Here is a 25568-nt window from a genome sequence, read left to right as displayed (position 1 = left end):
ACAATATTAAAAAGATAAGATTTTACAAAATCATACACAACATGAAGTGAATAATAAAAAAAGAAAAACATTTATTGATGTTGATGTTGGTATCAAGGACATAATATAAATGTGTTATTTTATCTCATAATATATCTAGTCTGGATGTGTGCGTATACGTGTGTGTGTGTGTGTGTGTGTGTGTGTGTGTGTGTGTGTGTGTGTATGTATGTATGTATGTATGTATGTATGTATGTATTTAGTGTCACAACCCCTGGTATGTCCAAATATGGGAGGAAGCCTACTACTTCCTATCTCTGTCTATTGGCTCGTCACAAGAGACCATCCAGACAGAAACCCAATATTTTTACTGTTGCCTTTGTTACATTTGTGTTGTATTTGTGCTGATAAATAAATAAAGGGAGACTAGTATAGATCTATTTCAAGCTATTTAGCTCTCATCAGCTAGCCATACCCTTATTGGGATTAGAACCTGTGATGTATTACATTTTAGGCAGTTATGTTAACCACTAAGCCACAAGGTTCTCCTCATTTATCAGCTGAGTCAGGGAAATACGTATGTATTTAGTGTCACAATCCCTGGTATGCCCAAATATGGGAGGATACACACACACACACACGCACACACACAAACAAAAACACACACACACATGTTTCATCATGGTTAATCTGTTTTTTTTTCCCATAGAGTGATTTTGTGGCCTGTATGACAGCAATCCTGGACCAAATGAATGATCAGCATTATTCTTCATACATTGAAACTTTTCAGACAAGCTCAGAATTAGTGGTAAGTTGCCGTGGGAATCAGTCTCAAACACATTCATCTCAAAATGGGCTGGGTTTTTTTTTCTCTCTTTTTGGTATGTATAGTAATGAATATATAACAGGATTGCCTCTGAAGTTTCAGTCTTAAAAAGAAAAGTGGGAAATTATGTGGATGAATTAATATTTTAAGTGAATGTTGGATTATTTGTTTTTTAAACGAATAATACTTTTCAATTTCAGTATATTGGTTGCTTTGTTATGTCAGTGAAATTTAATGCAAAAATGGAGTGAGGTAGAGTGGTAAAAAATGGTAGCACTGATTATATTTATTTTTTATTCTGTTGCTCGATTGCTGCAGTCATTACTAGGCATTTTATATAATTGGGTCAGCAATATATACAAGTTGCATTGAAGATGGGAACAAAATTTCTTTTCTGTATTTGAGGAATGCATGATATTTAAATATAGAACATAAATATTCAAATTTTTCTCACTAGGACTTTTTGATGGAAACTTTCATAATGTTTAAAGATCTGATCGGAAAAAATGTTTACCCCTTGGATTGGATAGCAATGAGCATGGTGCAGAACAGGTAATACAAACCTATAGAGGGCTATAAGACTTGCAGCCTGCTAAACAATTTTAAACATTGGCAGCCAAGAAATATTGAAAACCCACCAAGGTTAAATAAATGTCAATTGGGAATGATAAATGAGTGTCTACATTACCTGGCAGGTAAAGCTGTACATTGTTGGCTCTTAAGTTGTGTATGCCTGCTATTAAAAATCACTAACTTGTTCATGTTAGATATACTATATTTACTATCTCCTATTAAAGTTCTTGAAACTATCCTGCAATCTTAGGAACTTGGGATTTTTAAAAAACCAGTTTTATTAATTAGAGATGTGAAGATCAGGTTAGCTCTTCCTCATTAAACAGTTAACAGAAGATGACCTCTGGGATTTTTTCCCCCCGCCATATCTTTTTAATTATGTAAATCATTAGGAAAAAGGTCAGTAGAAACTGGACCATTTAAGAATTCGAATTAGATATATATATTATGCATGGTATTACTACATGATCCTTTACAATATCTTGGTAGTCATATCTTTTCTATGGAAGACATTTCTCTGTGTGCAGCCAAATGAGGTCTCTGGTATTCGGGAGCCCCAGAATGAAGCATAGTTCATAAACCAAATTGTGACAAAATTGTTGATATTTGGTCCTATAATGTTCAGCGAAAAATGTGAAAATAAAGATCAGAAGGAGAATGTGAGGTCTGAGGTTCTGGAAGACTCTTATTAGCATTAACATAGCACTCCCCTCCAAACTTTATAGTTATGAAAAAATGGACCCATGTAATCCAAGGATCTCTTTTAATTTGTCAACCTCTTGGCCACATTTTGGCCTCTGATATATGTCACAAACAATGGATTTTGTTTGTGATTAACTTTTACGTATTTGTGACCAAAATTCTGACCCAGTGGAATGTGCAGTAGAATTCTTTTCTCTCTCTCCCTATTAGTAATGTTTTAAAATCTCTTTCTGTGAAATTCTGCCTCCTTTTTGTGTTAGTATATTATAGCTTATTTATTCAGCCATGTTGCATTTCAGATACATTTAATGTATATCTCAAATCATGTTTCATATCAGAATTGCTGCATTGCTTGAATCCACTGATATCCTTGCCAAGTTCCCGTTTGATGTATTCTGAATGGAATAGGAAAATGCATACTAAGATGAAGCTGTTTTCCATATTCCCCCTTGCATTTGGGATCAAACATAATTGCAAATAGAGAGAGCTAGTTTTGAAACAGTAAATGAAGGTTCAAGGGCTAGGGCACAAGAGATTTGCATCAGCTTTAAAAGTCTGGAACTGAAGAAAGATTTCAGGTTGGCAAAATGTCTGGATCAAATTATCAAAGGGTTATGGGCTTTTGGTTTTTTTTTCATGAGAAAGGCAAACTGAGTATGTGAGATGTGACAGTAAAAAGTTTGGACTGGTTTATGAGTTTTTTACCATGAGCCATTTGAATGCACTTGCTTCATTCCATACAATTTACAGGTAGGTGCTGTAATATATGACCATTCACTTAACAACAGATCAAAGTTACAGCGGCCTTGGAAAACATGATTTAAACCACATATACACATACTTATAGCTATCACACTATTCTTGCTGTGTTGTGATTGCAGTTTGGGTGCTTAGCAATCCGCTCACATTTACAACTGGCTGCAGCATTCTGAAGTCAGATGATCATGATTTGGGACCTTTTTTGCCAATTTCTGGCAAAAACATTAACAAAAACCCATTGGGAAATCTGGATCCACCTAACAATCTGATTTGACTTTTGTTTGCAATGATTTACAATGAAAATTCCAGTCCTAATGGGGGTTGTAAGTTGAGTTGAATCAAAAGTAACACCTCCAATCTATAAGGTACCAACAGATGTTAGAAGCTCTGATGTGTTTTTTAGTGCTGCCTGTTTAATTCAGTTGGTGGCAAGTTGCTATAAGAAAAGGTTGCATGCTCATCAGTGTGCTTTAAACAAAATGACATGACTGAATTTTTGAGTACAAATACTCATTGGCTTCTGTCCACTCATTCAGCGACTTTTCAATGCTATGGTGGCATTGACAAAATGGACATAGAACCAGTCCTCAAAGTAGCATAGAACTACTCACATGATCATGCAGTCCTGTGGTCACATGATCATAAACTGGGTTTTTGGGTGCTAGCTCACAATTACATGTGACAAGGCAATGATGGTTGCAAAGCAGATGAATGTGAGATCCAGGCCGCCGAAATACTTTCTGGACTTGTAATTCATACAGCTGACTTCTGTGAGTAGACAGGGGTAATCATCATTTCTGCAGCTGCAGCTTGCAATGAGCTAGGAGTCATGGGTTCCATCATCTCTGAGCTGTAAAAGCAGTCTTAATGGACACACACAAGCTTAAACAAACTCTTTGAATCACTTACACTTTATAATTTTAACTTCTTTAAGATTGATAAACTGTTAATCTGTTCCAAATAAAGTTCACTTGACAATGGTAATTTTGTCAATGTCGACAGTGTACAAGTGGTGCTCCAGTTGTTTTGGCATTGCACTCAAGGTGCCTATAACTACAGATCCATTTTTTTTTTTGCTTTCTTTTGCCAGTCATTCTATTTCTATTTACTTTTGTGATTTTCTCTAGTTCTTTCTCTTCTGCTCTGTTGTTTCTAGGTACTGTGAAGTCCATGATCCAGACTTTTTTTTGTCTTTCTTATGGACAGTTGTTAAGTCTGAGGTGTTATATGGTAGATTCTTGTCTGTTTGAATTCCAAGTCCCAGAGCATTTTAGCTGCTTCATTTTATGTGACATTATTTATTTTGTAGTTCCAATTATTATTGTTGCTGTTGTTATTGTTGTTGTTAAATGTTTAATTGTTAAGAGAGGGATAAGGGAGATTTAAATTAAATAGAAAGGAAGATTATATATTTGTCTTGTTAAGTATTTTTGTTAATTTTTACTGGACATTTTTTGATTGGATATGTCTAGTTTAAGAGAAAGAAGGACTAGAGGAGACATGATATCAGTGTTCCAATATCTCAGGGGTTGCCACAAAGAAGAGAGAGTCAAACTATTTTCCAAGGCACCTGAGGATAGAACAAGAAGCAATGGGTGGAAACTAATCAAGGAGAGAAGCAGCTTAGAACTGAGGAGAAATTTCCTGACAGTTAGAACAATTAATCAGTGGAACAGCTTGCCTCCAGAAGTTGTGAATGCCCCAACACTGGAAGTCTTTAAGAAGATGTTGGATAACCATCTGTCTGAAATGGTATAGGGTTTCCTGCCTAGGCAGGGAGTTGAACTAGAAGACCTCCAAAGTCCCTTCCAACTCTGCTATTGTATTGTATTGATTAATAAACTGAAGATTTAGAGATGGGTTTATTGAAAATGGGATAAGATATGGAATGAAGATTTTTGTGGTTGTAATCTAAGAGAGCATTATATTGTTAATTTTGAATATGCTTGAGGATAAAGGGGGGGATATATTTTCTTCCTGTCTTGTGAGGAAAGATTTTTTAGTTTAGTTTTATATGTTTAATATAATTCATAATAAAATTATCAAAAGGAGAAAGGCTGTAGAACTGATGGAAAACAATTTGTGGGTCAAAGATAAATTAATATTTCAATGAGAAATGTTGAACATCCTTATTGATGTTCTTCAACGTTTGAAGGTTTGTACAAGATACGTTCCTCACATGCTGACAGCAGAGATGAAAGCTTCAAGAACTATAATTTGCCATCAATTGTTGTCATGCTATGAAAATAGATATTTCTTCACAGAATTGTGACAGCCAGTGAAACATGGCCCAGGAACTAAACATCACTCCATGGCATATCATCACAAAAATTTACCTGAAAAGAAGCAGAGATTCAAAACTCATGGTTACAGTTTTTTGGAATGCAGATGGTGTTATTCCCATGAATTTCCAGGCACTGTTTTTAACTCAGAATATTATACTGCAACACTCAAAACTTTGAAACAATGATAAGGTAGAATTTGGAAACACAAAGAACATTTTGCTGCAAATTGATTACACTGGGTCTCATACTTCCTGAGCCACCCAATACTAAAGGCAATTATGATGTTGGATTACATCTTCTTATACCATACAAACCGGTTTTGGGTGTTATAAAACTTTTACTTTTTTCACAAACCTGAAGGAATACTTTAGAAAGAATCTCTCTGACTGAAATGATGAGGTTAGCAGGACCTCAGAACCTCTTTGAAAAGGAAGGACAATCAGTGGAACACTCAAAGGGAAATTGCTGTCAGGCTTGGCATTCACAGGAATATGTGGGTTACGTTATTGATGTTTTTCAATATCATAGGAGTTTGTACAACAAAAAGTCCTCACAAAGTGGAACGGTTCCAAAAGTCAGTTCTTTTACATCTGACAGCTTTAGGAACCTTATCCACTTTTGGCTGAAGTGTGATAATTATGTGAAAAAGTAAATATAGGTAACAAAAGATATAATTTAAACAATTATTTTCCTATTTCATTTATTAAAATATTTTTATTTAAACCAAAGTTATGAAGGTGGAGCATTACTTTTCATTTAGTCTCATACTTTATTATATCTCTTGACTGCTACAATACTTTAATTGTATCCACACTCATTTCTCTCTCAGTGGTCAAACCATTTTGCTTAGATTGAATTTTAGACCTTAGTACTCATTTCCTTTTGACTTTAACTTTCAGATAATTTATTTTTGAAATCAAGGTGATTTTTTTTCTTTGAATTCATCATATTGTATTATCTGAGTTTTGAAAGATTCTGGTTTACTTTGGAAAAAAATTGGTTGGGAAAAATTGATTTGTTATTTCTCTGTATTTAGTGATTTCTCTCATTTGAAATACTGCTGAAAAGTACCCATTTTGATGTGGGGCACGTTTATGCTTCTCCATGCTCATTGCACAACGATTCACAGAAAATCATTATGGCAAAATTTTGAGCAAATCTTCAGATGCTAAACTGTTCCAGGAAGTACTTGGCACAAAGAACAATAATAATTGTATTTAACCATTCCTTATATAACTAATTGCAGTTATTTTTGCCACGGAACATAACATTCTCATTGTATTCAAGATGCATCCTCATCAGTCAGCAATATAACTCTTATAGAACTTTTACAGAAAAATCATTCAAAGATGTAATTCGACAACATCCATTGAATGAAGAAAGCTATATAAACTGGAGGTTTTCTAATCCAGAAAGAGACAGGACTCGAAAAGAAGAAATAGCAAGTGCAAAAGTGGTTACAAAAAGGAAAAAAAATGTGAAAGCTTTGGTTTCAGGACTCCTAGCACATACCTGGGTGTTAGACTGAGTCAGAGAGAAACTTGAGTATACCTTCTGACCTAGAATGACTTTATATGTCTGAACCTGTGCATCACAGGATACTGAAAGGGATCACTGATGATCTGAATTTATATATATTGAATTAAAACATATGCTAAATATGCTAAAGAATGAAGTACCAGATGATTGGATTATGTCAATGTTTCCTCATTTTCAAAAAAAAAAAAGTACTTGATGACTACTGGTGAGGTATTATTTGTATGAGTGTCTGGGAAGATTTCTAGATTATATCATAAAATATCATTCTGAGCGATCATATTTTCCTCTTTAATCATGCAATTTTCATAATAGATCATGGCAATGCTATGGACAATGTATCAGGTATATCCTGATACTACCAAAACATTATTTCACTGTACATAACATGCCTGGCTTTAAAAGAGTACTCAAGTAATTCCTATAACTGGTCCAATATCAAAGCAAATTTTCATCTGAAATGCTATAGAGTTTTATCACATATTGAGCACTTTTATTAAGGACTTGGTGAAGTGGTTATAAGAATGCTAATAAAAAGGCAAAATATTCCAAAAGTACTTATATTTAGTTATTTACATAAATTTTTTAAAAATACCCCACTACCTGTAATTTACACCATTAAAATCGTGCAATCGTGTTATATTATAGAAGACAGAATTAAAATTGGAAATAATTTTAGAATAAATTTAAAAAGTGGACAGAAAATAACAGAATTAAATTTAATAGAGACAAATATGGAGTTCTTTCCTTGAGGGATATTTGATCTAGTAGTACCACCTAATATTGTTGATGACAATCTGAATATGAATCAGTGTACTGACACTGATGCTAAAAAAATGGTACTAATGTAATTTTAGATTACATAAATAGAAGTATAGTTTTCAAATGAAGCTTAAGTTACAGGAAGCCATATTCTGGTTAATGTTATGGAGAAGATTCCTAACAGAACAATTTTATATGAATATAATCAGCAAAGACTATGGTGACCTCACATAATGTATTCAAGTCAAGATATTGGGTAGCTAAGTGTCATGGATATTTCCATTCTAGTTTCTATGTTGAATAAAAAAGAAGGCCTGAACATCAATGAATCCCTTCCAACTCTGTGATTCATTTATGAACTCAACTCTTCTCTTCAAATGTGCAATGATATATGTTGAGCAACTGACAGTTTGATCCTATGCTGTCCACTTGGATTCTATGTGCAAAATACATAAGATTTGATAACCAGATAGTGATGTTGCAATGACCATTCTTAAAATTATTAACTCATGATACGTATAGGTTACATAGTTTCAAAAAAATGAATATAGTAAAGTTAATCTAGTAAAGAATATGCAAAAAGAACTGAGATTATGCTGATGTATTTCCCTGTTTCTTCAAGCAACAATCTTCCTGAATTCTTAGTTTCCTAGAAGTTAAATATTCAGGAAACTTCAACATTTATATGAATTGTTCCCATTGGCAGCTATTCAAAAAATCATTCCTTTATGGCAATCATTTATTCATTTCAATATGTATTGCACACATGTTAATGTATGGTCTTGACCTGACTTGAACAGATGACCCATGGAGTTGATATTATTGGCCTGGATTATCATTTCCTAACAGAAAAACTGCTTGGCTTTTGAAGATCTTAGCAAAATGATATGTTCATTAATTTGCAACACCTTTTCTTTCATTGTTGTTTTGTACTACAATTGGATAAGCATAGTGTAGTCCAGTAAAATGTTTTCAAACTGTAAAGTGGCTGACAGATCTTAATGAGATTTGTTATTGTTGTTTTGCTATTCCCCCTGTGATTTACACAAAGTTGATGATAAAATTGCTCCTATGTAGTCTGACAAAGACTGTTCATTGAGAACCACTTTGGGATTGTGGTTAAGGCTAAATTTGTCCAAGTTTAATGAATGACTTTCATCTTCTTTAACTTGAAGTTGGATAATTGACTTTGAAGATTAAGCAGGCTACTTGCTTTTTGGATATTTTCCCATCCTGTTTAAGCTGCACAGAGAGATGAAATCAAAAGTTTTTTCTTAAGGAAATAGGTTCATTTAAAACAAAGAAATAACTCACTTCAGGAAATATACAGACATAGATGATAGATAGATAGATGATAGATAGATAGATAGATAGATAGATAGATAGATAGATAGATAGATAGATAGATAGATAGATTTCAGGATCTCTAAATACTGAGCATGTTTGACATCTCTGTTCTAGAACAAGAGTTCAGTTCAATTCTATTCTGTTCAAGACTTTCTTGGATGATACCCATTATTTACAAACTTTCCAGAGCTGTTTCAGATCTTTTTTTTTGGTCCAGAAATAAGCAACAGGTGGCTGCTGCATCTAGGGACAGCTTGAACAAAAACTTCTGCCAATTCTACTTTTCTTGCTAATGACCTTCTGTTTAGATTTTTACAATGCACTTTGTTTAAGGATTTTTGATTGCTTAAGTGTGTTTGGAATCTGCAGTTAATACAACATATGACAACTGTATTGCTTTATAAAATCAACTGATACTCTACTATCAACTTTTAGACATTATATCTAAAAGCCTACATAATTTGAAGCTCTGCAGAGTTATTTCCTGTTCAATATATTTTCTGCAGTTCTCCCTATGAAGGGAGACTAGGTTGAGGGACAGGACTTTCTAGGTGATGTTTGGTCACAGCTATAATTTTGATGTTTTTGCCCTCAAAAATAGTTATAGAATAATCTTATATTTTTAAAGGTCTGGAAATCTGATTTAGATATCATACCTTAATTAGAATGTTTTATGACATTTATTGAAATCAAGTAATTATTATCTGGCCTTATTTAGTTGATGACCTTTATTACTTTTAAAGTTCTGGATTTGTTGGAAATAATGTAAAAGTAACCAGTAGCTTTGTTTTAAATAACTGTGTATTAGTTATTTAAACAGGTACATGTAGATTCTCAGTCATCCAGGTCAAGGAGGTCCCAAAGGTGCTCTTTCAAGAGGCAACTGGACTTTCTGTTTTCAGAAAATCCAGTTGCCTCTTGAAAAAGCACCTGCGGAATTATTTAAACAGCTTAGTGATTATTTGTATAAGCTTGAATGAGCTTGACTATTCTATTCTATTCCAAACAATAACAATTTGCTTTGAATAAAATGAAATTACTATAATCTTAAAATGAGATTAATACAGGAAAATCTCCTCTAAAGAGAATATTTCATTAAGATTGGTTGCAATAATTGGAGCTGCAACATAGATGTTGGAAAATTACCTCTTATGGTTTGGATTTGCCCTCTTGTTGCTACATTTTGAATTGAAACCAATAAGATTGTTAATATATCTTTAGATTAATTGATTAATTAACCTGTGTACATTTTATACATTTCTATGGCGGTATACCTATCCAGAATGTCAGTAATTCTGTAACTTTTATTCACAAATCAATTCTCTGCTCATTTTGTTTGAGAAATCCATTACACTCCAACTATTAGCCACTTGATTTAGGGGAAAAGTATAATAAAGAGATTTCTGGGAAGACATTTCTCTTACATGCTGATGCATTATGACAATTTGTGCAGAATGTTAATCAAATGAATGTCTCTGTGATACGTTATCACTTCACAAATCTCACTTCTGAATTACTCTGCACATCATCTCAAACATGTCAGCATCTACATTATTCATAGGTACAGTATTTCTAATTCTACAGAACAATGACAATACATTGACCCCAGCTTACGTTTTGCTCCTTTGGGAACATCTTATGTTACAAATTTATATGGGGGATGATGTTGTTTTATGTCATCATATAAAATAGTTTTATTAAACATTTCAACCTTAAAAATAGAAAAGAAAAAAAACAACAAATACAGGAAAAAAAGACAAACCTTCTATTATGGCAAGAGAGATGAATCATTTCAATATACAGTAGGTATCTATAAAGTATCTTATTGTTAAAAATTTAACAAGAGTCTTTTCAGAATATGAACATGTACAATATACTGTATATATGTATATATGTATGTGTGTGTGTATCTCTCTCTCTCTCTCTCTCTCTCTCTCTCTCTCTCTCTATCTATCTATCTATCTATCTATCTATCTATCTATCTATGTGCTGGTCTTGTTGTATTTGGGTCTTTTCCCATGTAAGTTTGATATTGTCTTGGCAACATTTCGGCGAGGTCTCACTCGCCATCTTCAGGCTGGTGGGCCCAAAACCCAGCCTGAAGATGCGAGTGACACCTTGCCAAAACGTTGCCAAGACAATATCAATCATCAATCTTACATGGGAAAAGACCCAAATACAACAAGACCAGCATACCTACATCCGTGAGAATCTATGTATATATATATATATATATATATATATATATATATATATATATATATGTATGTATGTATGTATGTATGTATGTATGTATGTATGTATGTATGTATGTATGTATGTATGTATGTATATGCATATGCATATGCATATGCATATGTGTGTAGTATCTGGATGGTCTCTTGTGACGAGCGTGTGTGTGTGTGTGTGTGTGTGTGTGTGTGTGTGTATACATACATACATACATACATACATACATACATATATATATATTCGTAGATTCTCATATATACATACATATACATACATATACATACATACATATATATATACACACACACATATATACATACATACACATACACACATATATACATATACATACATGCCTACATGCCTACATATGTATATTCATAAATATATGAATACCCTTCCTACTGTCTTAGTAGTATCTTAATGTAGTAAATCTCAGAGGTTTTGGTTTATAGCAATAGTACTAGCACGTAGACTTATATACTGCTTTACAGTGCCTTACAGCCCACTTTAAGCAGTTTGCAGAGTCAGCATCTTACCCCCAACAATCTGGGTTCTCATTTTACCAACCTTGAAAGGATGGAAGGCTGAGTCAACCTTGAACCTGGGGAGTTTCAAACTGCCCAATTGCAGGAAGTTGTCAGTCAGCAGAAGCAGCCTGCAATACTGTGGTCTAATCACTACGCCCCCAAGGCTTATGTTACATTATCACACCATGTCCTTTGTTATTCCAGTGAAGATTGGACTACTGTAACACGCTCTACATGGGGCTGCCCTTGAAGAGTATTCAGAGACTTCAGCTTCTCCAGAATGCAGTCGCGCGAGCGATTGTGGGTGCACCTCGGTACACCCACGTCACACCTATCCTCCACGAGCTGCACTGGCTGCCCATTGGTCTTCAGACACGCTTCAAGGTGTTAGTCGTTACTTTTAAAGCCCTACATGGTATCGGACCTGGGTACTTGAGAGACAGCCTCCTGCCAATTACCTCCCATAGACCTATTAGATCCCACAGACTAGGCCTCCTCCGAATTCCATCTGTCGGCCAGTGTTGGCTGGCAACTCCCCAGCGGAGGGCCTTCTCTGTGGCTGCTCCAGCCCTCTGGAACGATCTCCCCGTTGAGATCCGGACCCTCACCACCCTTCCGGCTTTCCGCAAAGCCATTAAGACCTGGCTGTTCCAGCAGGCCTGGGGTGCTGAATCTCTCAGCCCCAGTCGAGGGTATGACTGTTGTTGTTTTTTAAGATGTGTTTGTCCTTTTATCTTTATTTTGTACCCCCTCCCCTCTTCGATTGTTAGCCGCCCTGAGTCTCTCCGGAATAGGGCGGCATACAAACTGAATAAATCCAATCCAATCCAAGATTGTTCAGCATTGGTGCTAATTCCTGGCACTACTACAGCAGATAATTTTTTTCTAGCCTTTGTTTTTTATATATTATTATTTAATTTATTATTTAAACACTTTTGCTCTTCTTAATACCTAAACACCTATGAAAGAGGCTCAATTTGATCTGCAACATTTTCCAAAATGTGACACTCTCTATATCAAACTTAACTTTGTTTTGACTTTGTTAAACAAGAGTTTCTAGTTTTATTGTCTCAAAAAATGTCTTGCTGCACAAGAAACCTGAACTTTGATTGCACAAAGTTATTAAAATTAACAAAAGCTAATCTAATTAACAGTGCCTCAACATCCATATCAATTCCAAAATAAATTCCTCTAAGATCAATAAGAATGATTCTCAGTAAAGACTGTAACCTTAGGATCACTTATAAAAATAAAAACCCGATTGAATGTCTGAGAAAATATGTATAACTTATCTTCTGGATATCTACCATACTCCATTTTTAACTGTTGTGAACTATATACATTGGGGCTTCAGCATCATAACAGCCTTTCTTCTAATCTGAAAGAAAAAAAAGATTTAAACTGAATTGAAACTTTTTTTTAGTATTTTTGTTATTTTAATATAGCTACTACTTTTCTTTTATCACCTTACAATTGGAAAGCAGTTTTTTTCTCAACTAATGCATCAGCAAAGCTACTTGATTTCAGTACTAAATATTTCAGTACTGTATATTTTTTGTAAAGAAAAGCAGTGCAATATACCCCCCTAAAGCAGCAGACATTTTCTAGGAAAGCACATTCTAAAAACTCTACATTTTCTAAAGGAGTGTTTTCTTGCTCCTATAATTGGAATTCTTTCACATATAAATTGTACCAATTTTACAAATTGCTGCTAGCTTTCGGTGCAATTTGTACAGTGTGTTTCACAAAAACAGAATAGGGTTACCATATGACCTCTGTCTTGTTTTAATATTTATGTGTATTTACCTTAGAAAGGCATTGGATAATGAGAAGCAAATTATTGTAATTACCTTGTGTTGTTTATACATCTCGAAGCAAAGGATAATTTCAGCATATATTGGTCTTCTTCAGATATAAAAATAAACTGTAATTTACATTTAAAAACATGACTGTCAGTTCTTCTAAAGCCACATACAAAAATCAACAGTAATATATGTTAAGCAAGTATAATAATTGGATTGCAGTTCATTTTCTGTTCAGAATTCTAGCCTTCTCATATTTTCTTACCATCTTTCACAACATTTAGTCAGCTAATAATACAGCAGGTATTTCATATTTTCTAAAAATATGCTGATCTAATATATTATGTACTCCTGCATCTTTTCCCAAATTTGCGAATACTTCCTTCTCATGTTTGATATTACTGTTTCTGCCATTCAACCAATAACACTAATGTCGAGAATATTAGCAATAGCAGTTAGACTTATATACCGCTTCATATGGCTTTCAGCCCTCTCTAAGCGGTTCACAGAGTCAGCATATTGCCCCCAACAATCCGGGTCCTCACTTTACCCACCTCGGAAGGATGGAAGGCTGAGTCAATCCTGAGCCGGTGAGATTTGAACAGCCAAACTGCAGAACTGAAGTCAGCTGAAGTAGCCTGCAGTGCTGCATTTAACCACTGCGCCACCTCGGCTCTTAACCTTATTAAAAGAAAAGAAAAGAGATACAGAATTAAAAGTGAATGCAATTCACTTTTAAACCTGAATACAATTAATTGCTGGGAGAGTAGTCTCTTCCATGTAACCTTAAAAGGGGGAGAAAGTACACTAAAGAAGAAAGGTCCTTGCCAATATTTTGCATTCTGTGTTGTTTTTCTATTTTCAGACAGTGCTTAAATCATTTTAAATTATGATCCTCCCATCTCTTGTCTGTGAAGCAATTTATTTTTCTGACTTAGTGTGTTGTTTCTCTAGAATACAAAGTAGATCAAGTTTCATCATCTCTGATTAACATTAATTCTGGTGCTATCATACAGATACCTTTACAAAATAATTATATGAAATCTAACCCATCCCATAGGCCGATAGCTGGATTACTCAGCTGCTTCCTTCCCATTTAATTTGTAGTTACATCATCTATGGAGAAGGTAGCACTGAAGGACTGTCCATTCTGATCTCTTTGGTACCTTGAATATGGCAATTCATCCAACATCCCTGTCACTGGAACTCCTGTTCTCTTTTTATCTTAAGGTACAGTGGCGGTATCTCTGATAAATACATATATCCTCTCAGCTATTAGGAACTTGAGAAGAACAGTTCATGTCTTAAGGTTGCTTGTGTCTAGGGAGCTGGGATATTCAGTCTTGAATAGCAGTTGCGAAAAAATGTTCTTCCTCATTCTTGTTTACTGTGTTCATGACAGTTTAAGAAGAATTATATTCTCTTAGCTATGGATGCTAAGCAGTATATCCTGTGATCTGTAGAATATTATGCTGCAAGATTTGTAAACTAAACAAATATTTATTAGTCCCACTTCTCAAAGCTCATGCAACTTTCCCAGTAAATATTTGCAGAAAAGCTGTCATAAACAGCTTTTTTGGCTGTTTTCATGTCATGATCAATAGATACCAGGTGTAGCAATGCTAGACAAAGAACTTATGCACAAACATTGCCCTGATATAAAAAATATTTATGCCACAAATGTTAGCATTTTCCATACCTTTGGTGACATTAGAACAACTAAACTGATAAAGGTTGCCAGCATGGCTACAGGTTTGGGAAGATTATTTTTAGGCTCAGGAAGAAAAGCCACACAAACAAAGGCAGTCTTTGTGTTGTTTTCTGGTACATTGAAACTCAAGAGTGAAATACTGGCCAGAAATTCTCTCTCTCTCTCACACACACACACACCACCACCACCACCACCACCATCACCACCACCACCACCACCACCACCACCACCACCACCACCACCAAAGGAACAAAGGAGAAATATGTGTGCATCAATGAAGTTAGGACAGAAATGCTCTTAGCAAAAACCATCCCTTCCCTAATTAAATATTTGCACATCTTTAACTCTCAGCCACTGGTTTTCATCATGCCACTTGAAAAGAAGGAATGCTCTGAATGGACCTTCTATCTACAAGAGCATTCAGTGTAAAGATCCTTAGATGCAGTTACAAATTACCACCAAGACAATATTCATTCTGTATTTTGGGACCAGGAGTATTTGTCAATGACTCTAACCATCAATAGATGTTGTTTCTGTCTTTTCCAGTCAAAATTGGTGGTAATAAAGCATATTATTTCCATGGCAGAAACCCTTTCAGAATTGAGCCCTGCTGGCACAATAGTTATAATGCAGTATTGCAGGCAAATGTTGCCCACTGTCTGGAGTTCAATTGGGATCAAGGTTGACTCAGCCTTCTGTCCTTTGGAGCTCAGTAAAATAAGGACCCAGATAGTTGGGGGCAATATGCTGACATTGTAAATGAACCAGAAAGTACTGTAAGCACTATGGGGCAGTCTATAAGTGTAATAGGTGTATACTATTACTATTTTCTCAACTTCATTCTCTATGATTTTGATTCTCCCTAGCTTTTAATGGTTTTCAAACAGCTCTTAATATATTTTTTCTTGGTGCATTTTAAAAAGTGGTTGTTGCAAGATATTTATTGCATATCCTATTTTATAGGACCAAAAAAAGGGATGTGTAATTTTTAAAAATCTATTATTCAATATATTTTATCTACTATCTTTTATTTATCAATGAGTTACCATTTACTCTCATCCTTAGGGAATGGAGAATATTAGTAATTTATATAACTTTATTTAAGCAAATAGAATACAAAGTCTATCCTACATGCTTTATGAAATATAGAGCAAATTATTTGTAAATTATTATACTTGTAATAAATAAAAATGAAGTGAAAGTTGATAGAAATGCATTTTATGATGAAAGAACAATCTTTTAGCTTTATTGTGAGAAGAATGTTTTAATTAACATAAAAGTAATTCTTCAAAAAAAGTTTTTTTTTAAAAAAAAAGATATAACCATAAGTGTTACTGGCAATATATAAATATAAAACAAACATAACAAACTGAATACCTTGAAGATGATATATACCATAAATCTGCATTAGATTTATTTCAAAATCAAAGTGTATTTATGATCAATTCCTTGAAGTGAAAAAGGAGTGCTATAGTTTCAAAATGATACTTAAAGATTAAAAAAAAATGATGTTTCATTACAGGACAAAAATAAAACCACATACATTATTTCTCTATAGATTTGCATCTGTTCACTTAAAATAAGCTTTAATTCATTTATTTGTCCTAAATAGATCCCAAAAATAAATTTATTTCAAATTTATAAACCATTAGATTCTGTTTGTCAGTAAATGAAATTCTGAGTATAGTATGCTCAGTGTGCCCGTTTGCATGGCCAATAATTATTTCTAGCTGTTTTTTTTGCCAGTTTTGTATGCTGAAGTATTCCTTATTTTTTTGGATCAAACAGTTTCTCACCTAGTACATACTATTTATACAATTTGTCTAGGCAGGTGCTTCTGTTAAGCTATCTGGTTTCACAACATGAGTTTGTCAATAGTTATTACCAAGAAGAAGTAAAGCATGGCAGATGGTCTCAATTGGAGATTATCCATGCCAGAAAGTAACTTGAAAAAACTCTGAGTTCCCATGACAGTGAATTTTTCCATCATAATGGAATGGAATGAACTTATATGCTGACCAAAGTGACTTTTGCCAGGAAAAGTTACAACTTTGGAAAGCAAAAGTGGTGAAAAACTTGATTGCCACCAATTCACCAATTCTATACTTAAGACAAGGCCTACAAGAATAAGAGGGTGAATTCATGAAAAATGAAACATTCAGTTCCATAGGGGGAATTGATTTGGGTAGCTTTCTGAGTGGCATTGTGACTTGTGAAGAACAGGAGGACATAAGTAATTGGTCATAAGTAATAAGTAAAATAAGGACATAAGTAATTGGTCAATTAGAAATAAATTTCAGTGATATTTATTTGATACTGTGAGAAGATTCTTCATTCATCATAAACAATTTGATACTCTACCACACTTCAGGAAACAAGTCTGAAATTGTATGTTTGCTCCTGTTCTTTATGTTTTTATGGTATTTAATTCTTATTATGTTCTTTGTAATCCACCTAGAACCATTGGTTGAGCTACAGGGATTGGCTGACAAATACAACAATTGAATCAGTGGTGGGTTTCAATTTGTTTTAGAACCTCTTCTGTAGGTGTGTAGGTCTCCCTGCTTTGTGGGAGTGGCTTGCCAGCCATGTGACCAGGTGGGAATGGCTTGCCAGCCATGTGACTGGGTGGGCATGGCCAACTTGTAAAATGTGGTGAAACTCACATGACAATGCTCTTGCTTAGCAACCAAAATGTTGGCTCAGGAACTCTGGCATTGAAGTGTGCAAGTCTTAAAGCTGTCAAGTTACAAGACCCTTGCACCCCTAACCCTTTAGAAAAAAAACCCAGGGGTGTTCAAACTTGACAGCTTTAAGACTTGTGGACTTCAACTCCCAGAATTCCTCCTCTCACTCTTCATCTTGATGATGTGTAGACCGGCGGGGGGAAGGAGCTGGAACCGGTTCTAAACAGCACTGTAGATTTGTGAAACCTCTTCTATAGAAGAGGTTAGAACTGGCAGGAACCCACCCCTGAATTGAATCTACCAGTGCCCTGTTGAGCATGAGATAGTTACACATGACTGAATGTAAAGTATCCCCAAGCTAACAAACCCTGTAAAGCACTCCTTTCTAAGTCAAAAGTTGTAGTACTCAAAATAGGTTCTTGCCTACAAACTCTATCTGTCCATATTAGAAAGTGTTTTTTTGACAGAGGTGATCAACCTACAATTCCGTTTTCTTTTTGAATTAAATATTGTTCTCATTTTATTCCTGAACGAGGTCTGCATTTTCAAAGAATGCTATCTCAGGAAGAAAACAGTTAACCTATTATGCATCTGACTTTGAGGGGAAATCTGCTGATTCATTCTAAAACTCTTTTGTATTATTCCAGCAGTTTCTTTAAGGTAACAAGCTTATTGCCTTCCTTTGCACAATGCACTCTCCTGTGGCCAGTCTCTCTTTTGCTGCCTCTGGGTCTCAAGGTGAAAAATTAAAGTCAGCACTGCAAGCTCAGCATCGTCTTTAACTCATCCACTATGTTCTCCATAACAGAGCCAGTTGTAAAGGCTGGATCCTCTCGCATTTACCAAATCTGAACAAAGCCTGGGGAAGATGAAAGGAAAAAGTGTTTGTACCAGCTTGTAATCCTTTATGCTCTTATCACAGTGGATTCTTTGCCCAAAGGGGAAAAAAAGATATCCGCTCTCATATTTTGGAGGAAGGAGTAAAATGCAATGAAGAATGACAAATACTGCAATTCAGAGAAAGGGTTTGCCATATGATACACATAATCAGCTCCATTCTCCATCTCAAAAGGAATGTGTAGCCCTCTAGTTAGAAGTGTTATTTGTGGATCTGCATGATAGATAGCAGTGGCAGAATTTGAAATATCAGGGATGTAATTGTCAGGTTTCCAAGTAACACCCCAATGAAAGAAGACTCTGAGACTTGAAGTTCCTCAAAGTCCAATCAATTAACCATCCCAACTGGAGACAACCTCCAGGTGAAGGCTGAATGTCCTTGACTCCCAGAGAAAGGAATGTTGTTATGGCTAATCCTCCACCAAGTCCTTGTAATCACCACCCTAATTTTGAGTGCCCAAAGGAAATTTTAGTGGGTTATTTTTGTTGGTCATGATGGGGAGGAGGAAAGGAATGCTACTCCACCACTTTTAATGTACACTGCTCCAAAACTAAAGGAGAGATTATTAAAATTTCAACTACTATAATATAAGACTGGATCCTTTAATTCACAGCCAGTCTGGCCTACTGACTAAGGTACCAGGCTAGAAATCAGGAGGCTGTGAGTTCCAGTGCTGTGTTAGCCATGAAAACCAGCCTGGTGATCTTGGGCCAGTCATTCTTTCTCAGCCCAACTCATCACACCACATTGTTATGGGGAAAGTAAGAGGAAGAAGGGGTGTTGGATATGTTGTTCACCTTAAGTTATTTGTAAAAATAAATAAATGAAATTCTTCTATCTTTTCATTTTTTTATCTATGTACAGTAGGTGTGGGGAGAGAGGGAGGGAGAGGTGCATACACTGAGAGCATTTGCACCAAAAATAAATTCCTTGTGTGCCCAATCACACTTGCCAATAAATAATTCTCTTCTCTTCTCTTCTCTTCTCTTCTCTTCTATTCTATTCTATTCTATTCTATTCTATTCTATTCTATAACCTGATATCATTTAATTACTGGAATTTCAATTCTTATTGTATCTGGAAATTCTGAAATTTGTTGTCATTCTTGGGAAGTCAAATGGAATAGCTTAGTCTACATGCTAATTTGGAAAATATTGCAAAGATTAAAAAACAGAAGTTGAGATCCATTGCGTTGTATTAAAGAGGAATAAAAATTGATGTTTGTTAAACACTTCTTTCCCTACTATGTTGCAAATTAGCATTTGAACTGGGAAGTGAAAGTAAAATTTGGCTGGATGGGTTAACATTTATTCCTTCTCGAACCTGAGCAGATGTTGGATTTAGGAATGCATAAAGCATTCTGATGTCAAAGCATTTTGAATGCACTAAATTCGACTAAAATTCATGCCTTCCAGTAGATTTGTTTTGAAGTCAGAAGAAAGCATATTCTCACCTGAGAAAAACCTGGATATTTTGAATGATGCCATTTTAAGGGTTCTGTTAAATAAATAAAAAAACAAGTGAAAATAGGACATTCCTATCTCAAAATGGGCCTTTCCAATTGTTACAAATATAAAACAAAAATTGCAAGTTCAGACTGAAATTGGTACAAAAACACTGGAGCCACTGTGTTTTGTTTTGACATAATCCAGCCAATATTGAATTGTATTGATGCAATGTTTCAACTGAGGGATAGTTCATTTTGAGTTGAGAACAAATATTTTCCATTTTGTGCAGAATGCTATACAAAATGAGTAGCGGATGAAAAACAAAATAATTGCTCTATTTGTTGAAGAAAAACAACATATTCAAAAGTAATATGAAATATAAGGATTAATCATAAAAATATGAATTAATCTATGAAGCTGGAAGAGATAATTTTAGCTTCAAGATGTTTTTCATCCTATCCATGAACAGGAAAATACCCAGTTTCTATAGAGTTTTTTTATTGTGTTGTGTATTGTTTTGTTTAGAAAATCTTAAATAGCACACCATAAGCATTAGGACCAGGAATTGTCACTACAGATACGTATATCTAGCGTTAGTCACTGAATAAAACTTTTAAAGCTATAATAAACATAGTGTCCATAATATTAAATGTTTTTCTGATATTAAATATTAGAAGTACTGATACTGTATATTTACAGTAAAGCACAATACAGAAGTACTGATATACTGTTAAATATTACAATTGTATTGTTCTTAGCAGAAATTGAGTAGCATAGTAGACTAGAAGTGGAGCTCTCATCTCACAATCTGGAGGGTGTGAGTTTGATCCTAGGTAGTAGTAGTGGGTTGGACTAGAAGATCTCCAAGGTCTCTTCCAAGGTTCTCTTCTATTATTCTATTCTGTTCTGTTCTGTTCTGTTCCTTTCTCTGGGCGCAATGACTAATAATCTGCTGACAATTCCGTATAGGCATCAGGAAGGGCATCTGTCCAGTAAATGCTTGAATTCTGCTCAGTGGCCCTGATTACACCGTTATGCGAGAAATTACAGGGTTGTTAAAAGACAAAAATGTTCTTAGTAAAAACTACAAATATTGCATATTAGAAAAAGTTTTTTTTTTACAATGGATGTCTTGAGGTGATATGGGGACTGCATATCAGGAAGGGCCTGGTGCACCTACTTTTACAAAATTGTTTAATATGAGATGTTCATTGGATTATTATCAATAATAAGTTGCATGGAGTTGCCTCTTAGGAGATGAGCTGCATACTGATTGACTGACTGATTGACTAAAGCAAGCAAGCTTTTCAGGAGGCTTTCAGAACTAGGGAAGAAGGAATTGAAGAGTCGTATTTCTCTTCTATTGGGGAAGGATAATATTTTCCTTTTCATTTCTCACCTTAGGTAGGCATTTCAACTAAATTAAATCGATTTGGATTCTGTTTCTCATTTTGTTACTTCAAAGGACACCTAGATGGCTAGCCAAGCCATGCTAATACGTTGCAGTTTATCATCTTATCCCTGCTGAGAGTAATGAACCTGAGCATAGAATGAATCTGTCAATCAGACCACCAAACCCAAATCTAAGCTGAATAAATTTGTGAAACATGCACAATATTTATATGACATCAATTCAATACATTTTATAGAAGCTAAGGTTGCATTACAAACCTTTTAGTATGAATTTGAATATTAACATTTCATCAGAGTAGTACTAGAAAGAAGAGACTAGTGGTGGGATTCAGCCAGTTCACACCACTCTGGGAGAACCGGTTGTTAACTTTCTGAGCAGTTTGGTTAACTGGTTGTTGGAAGAAATCATTAGGGCAGGGAAATAGTTGTTAAATTATTTGAATCCCACCACTGGAGGAGACCAATCTCCTAATATTTCCTAAATACTAACCTGATTTTTTTTTTGCATGTGTTCTAATAAACAAGAAAAGGAAAAGTTGCTCATGGTTCTTATTCTCATTTGCTTTTTTGTTTAATTACAGGAGATAGTGGTACTTACTTGTTGGGTTCCTATTCCAACAGTGGTTTTATTAATTCAAATTATATCCTGTATGGCTTATAGAAAATAATTGGCAAGTAAATATAATTTAATAGCTGAAGGTTTTTATATTGCTAGGCAGTATGTAGGAGGCTAATTCTAATGAGCCGGGACTCGGTGTAAATAATTAAAGAAGTTAATATTTCTGTTTGGCTGATCAATTAAAAAAAGCCCCTTAGTCCTTTAAAAGTAAGCGTAGAACTATGTCACAGGAAACTATTGAATGTGAAAGATTTATTAGACTATATTCACACAAACAAACTGTGGTTCTGCAACACACCAAAAGACTTGCAATTTGCACTGGTGAAAACTAATTAAAATATATTTCAAATCAGAAATTGAAAGAAATATGACCTTATATAAAATGTACCATTTATTATACACTGTTGAGAGCAATTCATATTCTTACTGAGTGGTGGGTTCCAGATCCTGTTGCAACCCGTACAGTGCAACGAGGCTGGGCATCCACCACATGCACAGCATGTGCACAGCATGCGCCTCTGTACTTACCACCCGCGATGCTCCAGGCACTGTATGCTCCATGCGTGTGTGCCTAAGCCCAGTTGGCTCAAATACAGAGGGTGGGTGGGCGGATGGGACCTCCGGAGCACTGTACCAGAATGGTACCTTGTGCTCTCAGCAGGCACCAATACGCCCGTACTGGGGCATACCAGTCATATCCTACCACTGTTCTAACTCTTTGTTACATGCTGTGCCCTTTGGCATAGCATAACTCTATTAGATTTGAATGGGAGTAACCCTGTTGCCTCTTATAAAGCCTTGAAAACCTGGCTGCTCCCTGGGCATTGGGCCTGTCCTGCCATGGTTTCAAAGTGAAATATGTTGCTTGACCTCACTTATATGGCTTGGCCTCACTTATGCCATATGGTATAATTGTATGCTTTTGTCTCCTTTGTTTTCATTATTTTGTTTTTTAGTCGTTTAATACAATGTAGATCTCCCAGAGCTCATATTTCCAAGTTGGGTGGCCCTCCACATAATTTGTATAAATTAAAAAAATATCACTGCTTAGTTTGCTTTGATGCCAGTTAATGGGATAAAATTCAATATTTTTTAAAAAAGAAATCATCTTATTTTTCTTTAGGGTGTTTCTGAGAGCCATCAACAAATTTTCTGAGACTATGAATCACAAATTTCTGGAAAACATGAATTTTGAAGAACAAGTAAGTGGCTTGCTTATTTATCTATCTATCTATTTTTTAAAAACCAGAATTTACTTGTTTTGCATCAACTTCTCTCAGTATTTTCCCAAACTGTTAGGAATTATACTAATAGAGGATGAAATACATCTGAAGGACATTTAATTTGGGAGAACTGTTTTTCCCCAGGTTTGGTCTTTTGATTATTGTATAGGTCTCAGTCTGATGCTTTTACAATTTGGACACAAACTATAGAATAAATAATCATGTAATTCTGGAGCATCATACTTACATGAATTTTAATTAGAATATCAGACATTCTTGTCCAGCACAGATATCAGGAGCTCATTTTGCTTCTTCTAGAGTGGGTCTATTCTTGGAAAAACTATGAACTGAGGTTGAAGTGTGGCCAGTGGTGGGATTCAGCCAGTTTGCACCACTTTGGGAGATCCGGTTGTTAACTTTCTGGGCAGTTTGGCAAACTGGTTGTTGGAAGAAATCATTAGGGCAGAGAACAGGTCTTTAAATTACTTGATTAGTAATTTAGTAATTACTTACTGAGTGTGGCCCTTACCTTATTTTCAATGTAGGGAGTGATTTAAAACTTTTTTTTTTACCAAGCTTACTTATGTTGGTGTTTCTTAAAAGTTTTAATTGTTATCCCAAAAGTCAAAATAAATTCTCAACATTTGTAAGCTGCCTAGAACCATAGAATAAGACTGGATGACACATATATTAATTAATAATTTAAATGAAGTAATCATACAGTTATTGGGGAAATTACCTAGCATGTAGAAATGTTATTTATAGCAAGACCTCAAGAAGACAAAAGACTTAGCGTACCTATCCTTTTTTCAGATTTAATTCACACATAATTAAATATTTTAATATAGCATCAGAGCAGCAAGCAAAGTACCAAAAATGTGAATTATCAGACAGAATTTGTTACTGTCAAGTAAATGTGAGGCATGCAGTGTGAAATCAAAATTATATCTCAAAAAAAGGCCTCAGAAAGGACCTTAAGCTTCCTTTTTGTCCTACTTGTCCCATAATGTGACAAATAAAAATATGGTTTATAAAATTCATATAGTAAATGTGAATAATATTGATGTAAATGAATGCATAATGAGTAATAGCTCTTTTCAAGCCAGATCATGAAAGATAAAGCATAATTTTCTTTATTCTCTGAGATTTAACAGACTGCATGCCAATGGCATGCCAGATTTTCTTTTTTTCCTCTCAGTTCTTGCTATTTCAATTCTGAGGCTTCATGATTCCAAAGCGAGTCTGCCTGGCTTACAGATAAAAGTTAGAAAAAAACAAAATATAAGAAGAAAACAAGAAGATAGCTGATGTAACCAACCTCCCCTTCCCCAGCCAATAAGCTGCTCAACTTTCGAGTGGATAAGACAAAAATAGAAATAATGTCTAAGAAACAGTGGTATCATTTATCACATTGAGTTATCCTGCGTGAAAATATCCACCAAATGTCTCACAGCAAGTTGGCCGCAGCAAGATGGTTGTGGAAATTTGGCCATGGCAAATTGTCCCATTCCATTCTCTGTTAGTTTTCTGAGGTTGAGGTTTGTTTTATTTATATGCCGCCCTATTCCCAAAAGGGACTCAGGGCAGCGAACAACTCAAGCGGGAAAGGGAACACACAAATACAAGACAAGCATTTAAGATAGCCAACAACCACACCTGTCGAGAGGGGAAGGGAGCTCATCAACCCCAGGCCTGCCAACACAGCCAGGTTTTAACGGCTTTTCAGAAGGCCAGGAGAGAGGTGAGGGTCCAAATCTCCGCGGGGAGTTCGTTCCAAAGGGCCGGAGCTGCAACAGAGAAGGCCCTCCCTCGGGTCGTAGCCAGATGGCATTGGCTGGTAGACGGAACCCGGAGGAGGCCGACCCTGTGCGATCTAATGGGTCTTTGGGAGGTAATTGGCAGCAGGCGGTCTCTCAAGTACCCAGGTCCAATACCATGAAGGGCTTTATAAGTGATAACTAGCACCTTGAAGCATATCCGGAGACCGATTGGAAGCCAGTGCAGCTCGCGGAGGATAGGTATAACCTATCTGACCTAGACTTCACCAGAGCATGAAGCAAATTTCTTGTCCCGACAAAAAACCCTTTTATTAAGTTACTGTGAAGTCTGCTCATTTACATCCAGCAAAGTATTTCGAGGGAGGATTTATAGTCACAGACTTTATTTGGCTTGGAGAGGTGACAGGCCAATATCTGCAAAACTCGGCTCTGCTAGCCGTTGGCAGGCCACAACAGTT

General features: G+C 35.3%; 1 protein-coding gene across 1 annotated transcript in view; it reads left to right on the top strand.

Annotated features, from left to right (window-relative positions):
- The window catches only part of DOCK2 (dedicator of cytokinesis 2), a 293899-nt gene that overhangs the window by 197702 nt on the left and 70629 nt on the right, over positions 1-25568 (top strand). Inside the window, exons 28-30 of the mRNA XM_087709665.1 lie at positions 689-787; positions 1263-1357; positions 23233-23311. Coding sequence (XP_087565791.1) covers positions 689-787; positions 1263-1357; positions 23233-23311 — 273 coding nt within the window. The remainder of the gene's footprint in view (positions 1-688; positions 788-1262; positions 1358-23232; positions 23312-25568) is intronic.

This window comes from Thamnophis sirtalis, unplaced genomic scaffold (assembly GCF_051295495.1).
Source record: "Thamnophis sirtalis isolate CommonGarterSnake01/CBP01778 unplaced genomic scaffold, rThaSir2_p1.2 scaffold_3, whole genome shotgun sequence".
NCBI classification, from domain to species: domain Eukaryota; kingdom Metazoa; phylum Chordata; class Lepidosauria; order Squamata; family Natricidae; genus Thamnophis; species Thamnophis sirtalis.
The sequence above is the reverse complement of the archived record's forward strand: the minus strand, read 5'-3'. Positions and strand labels throughout refer to the sequence as shown.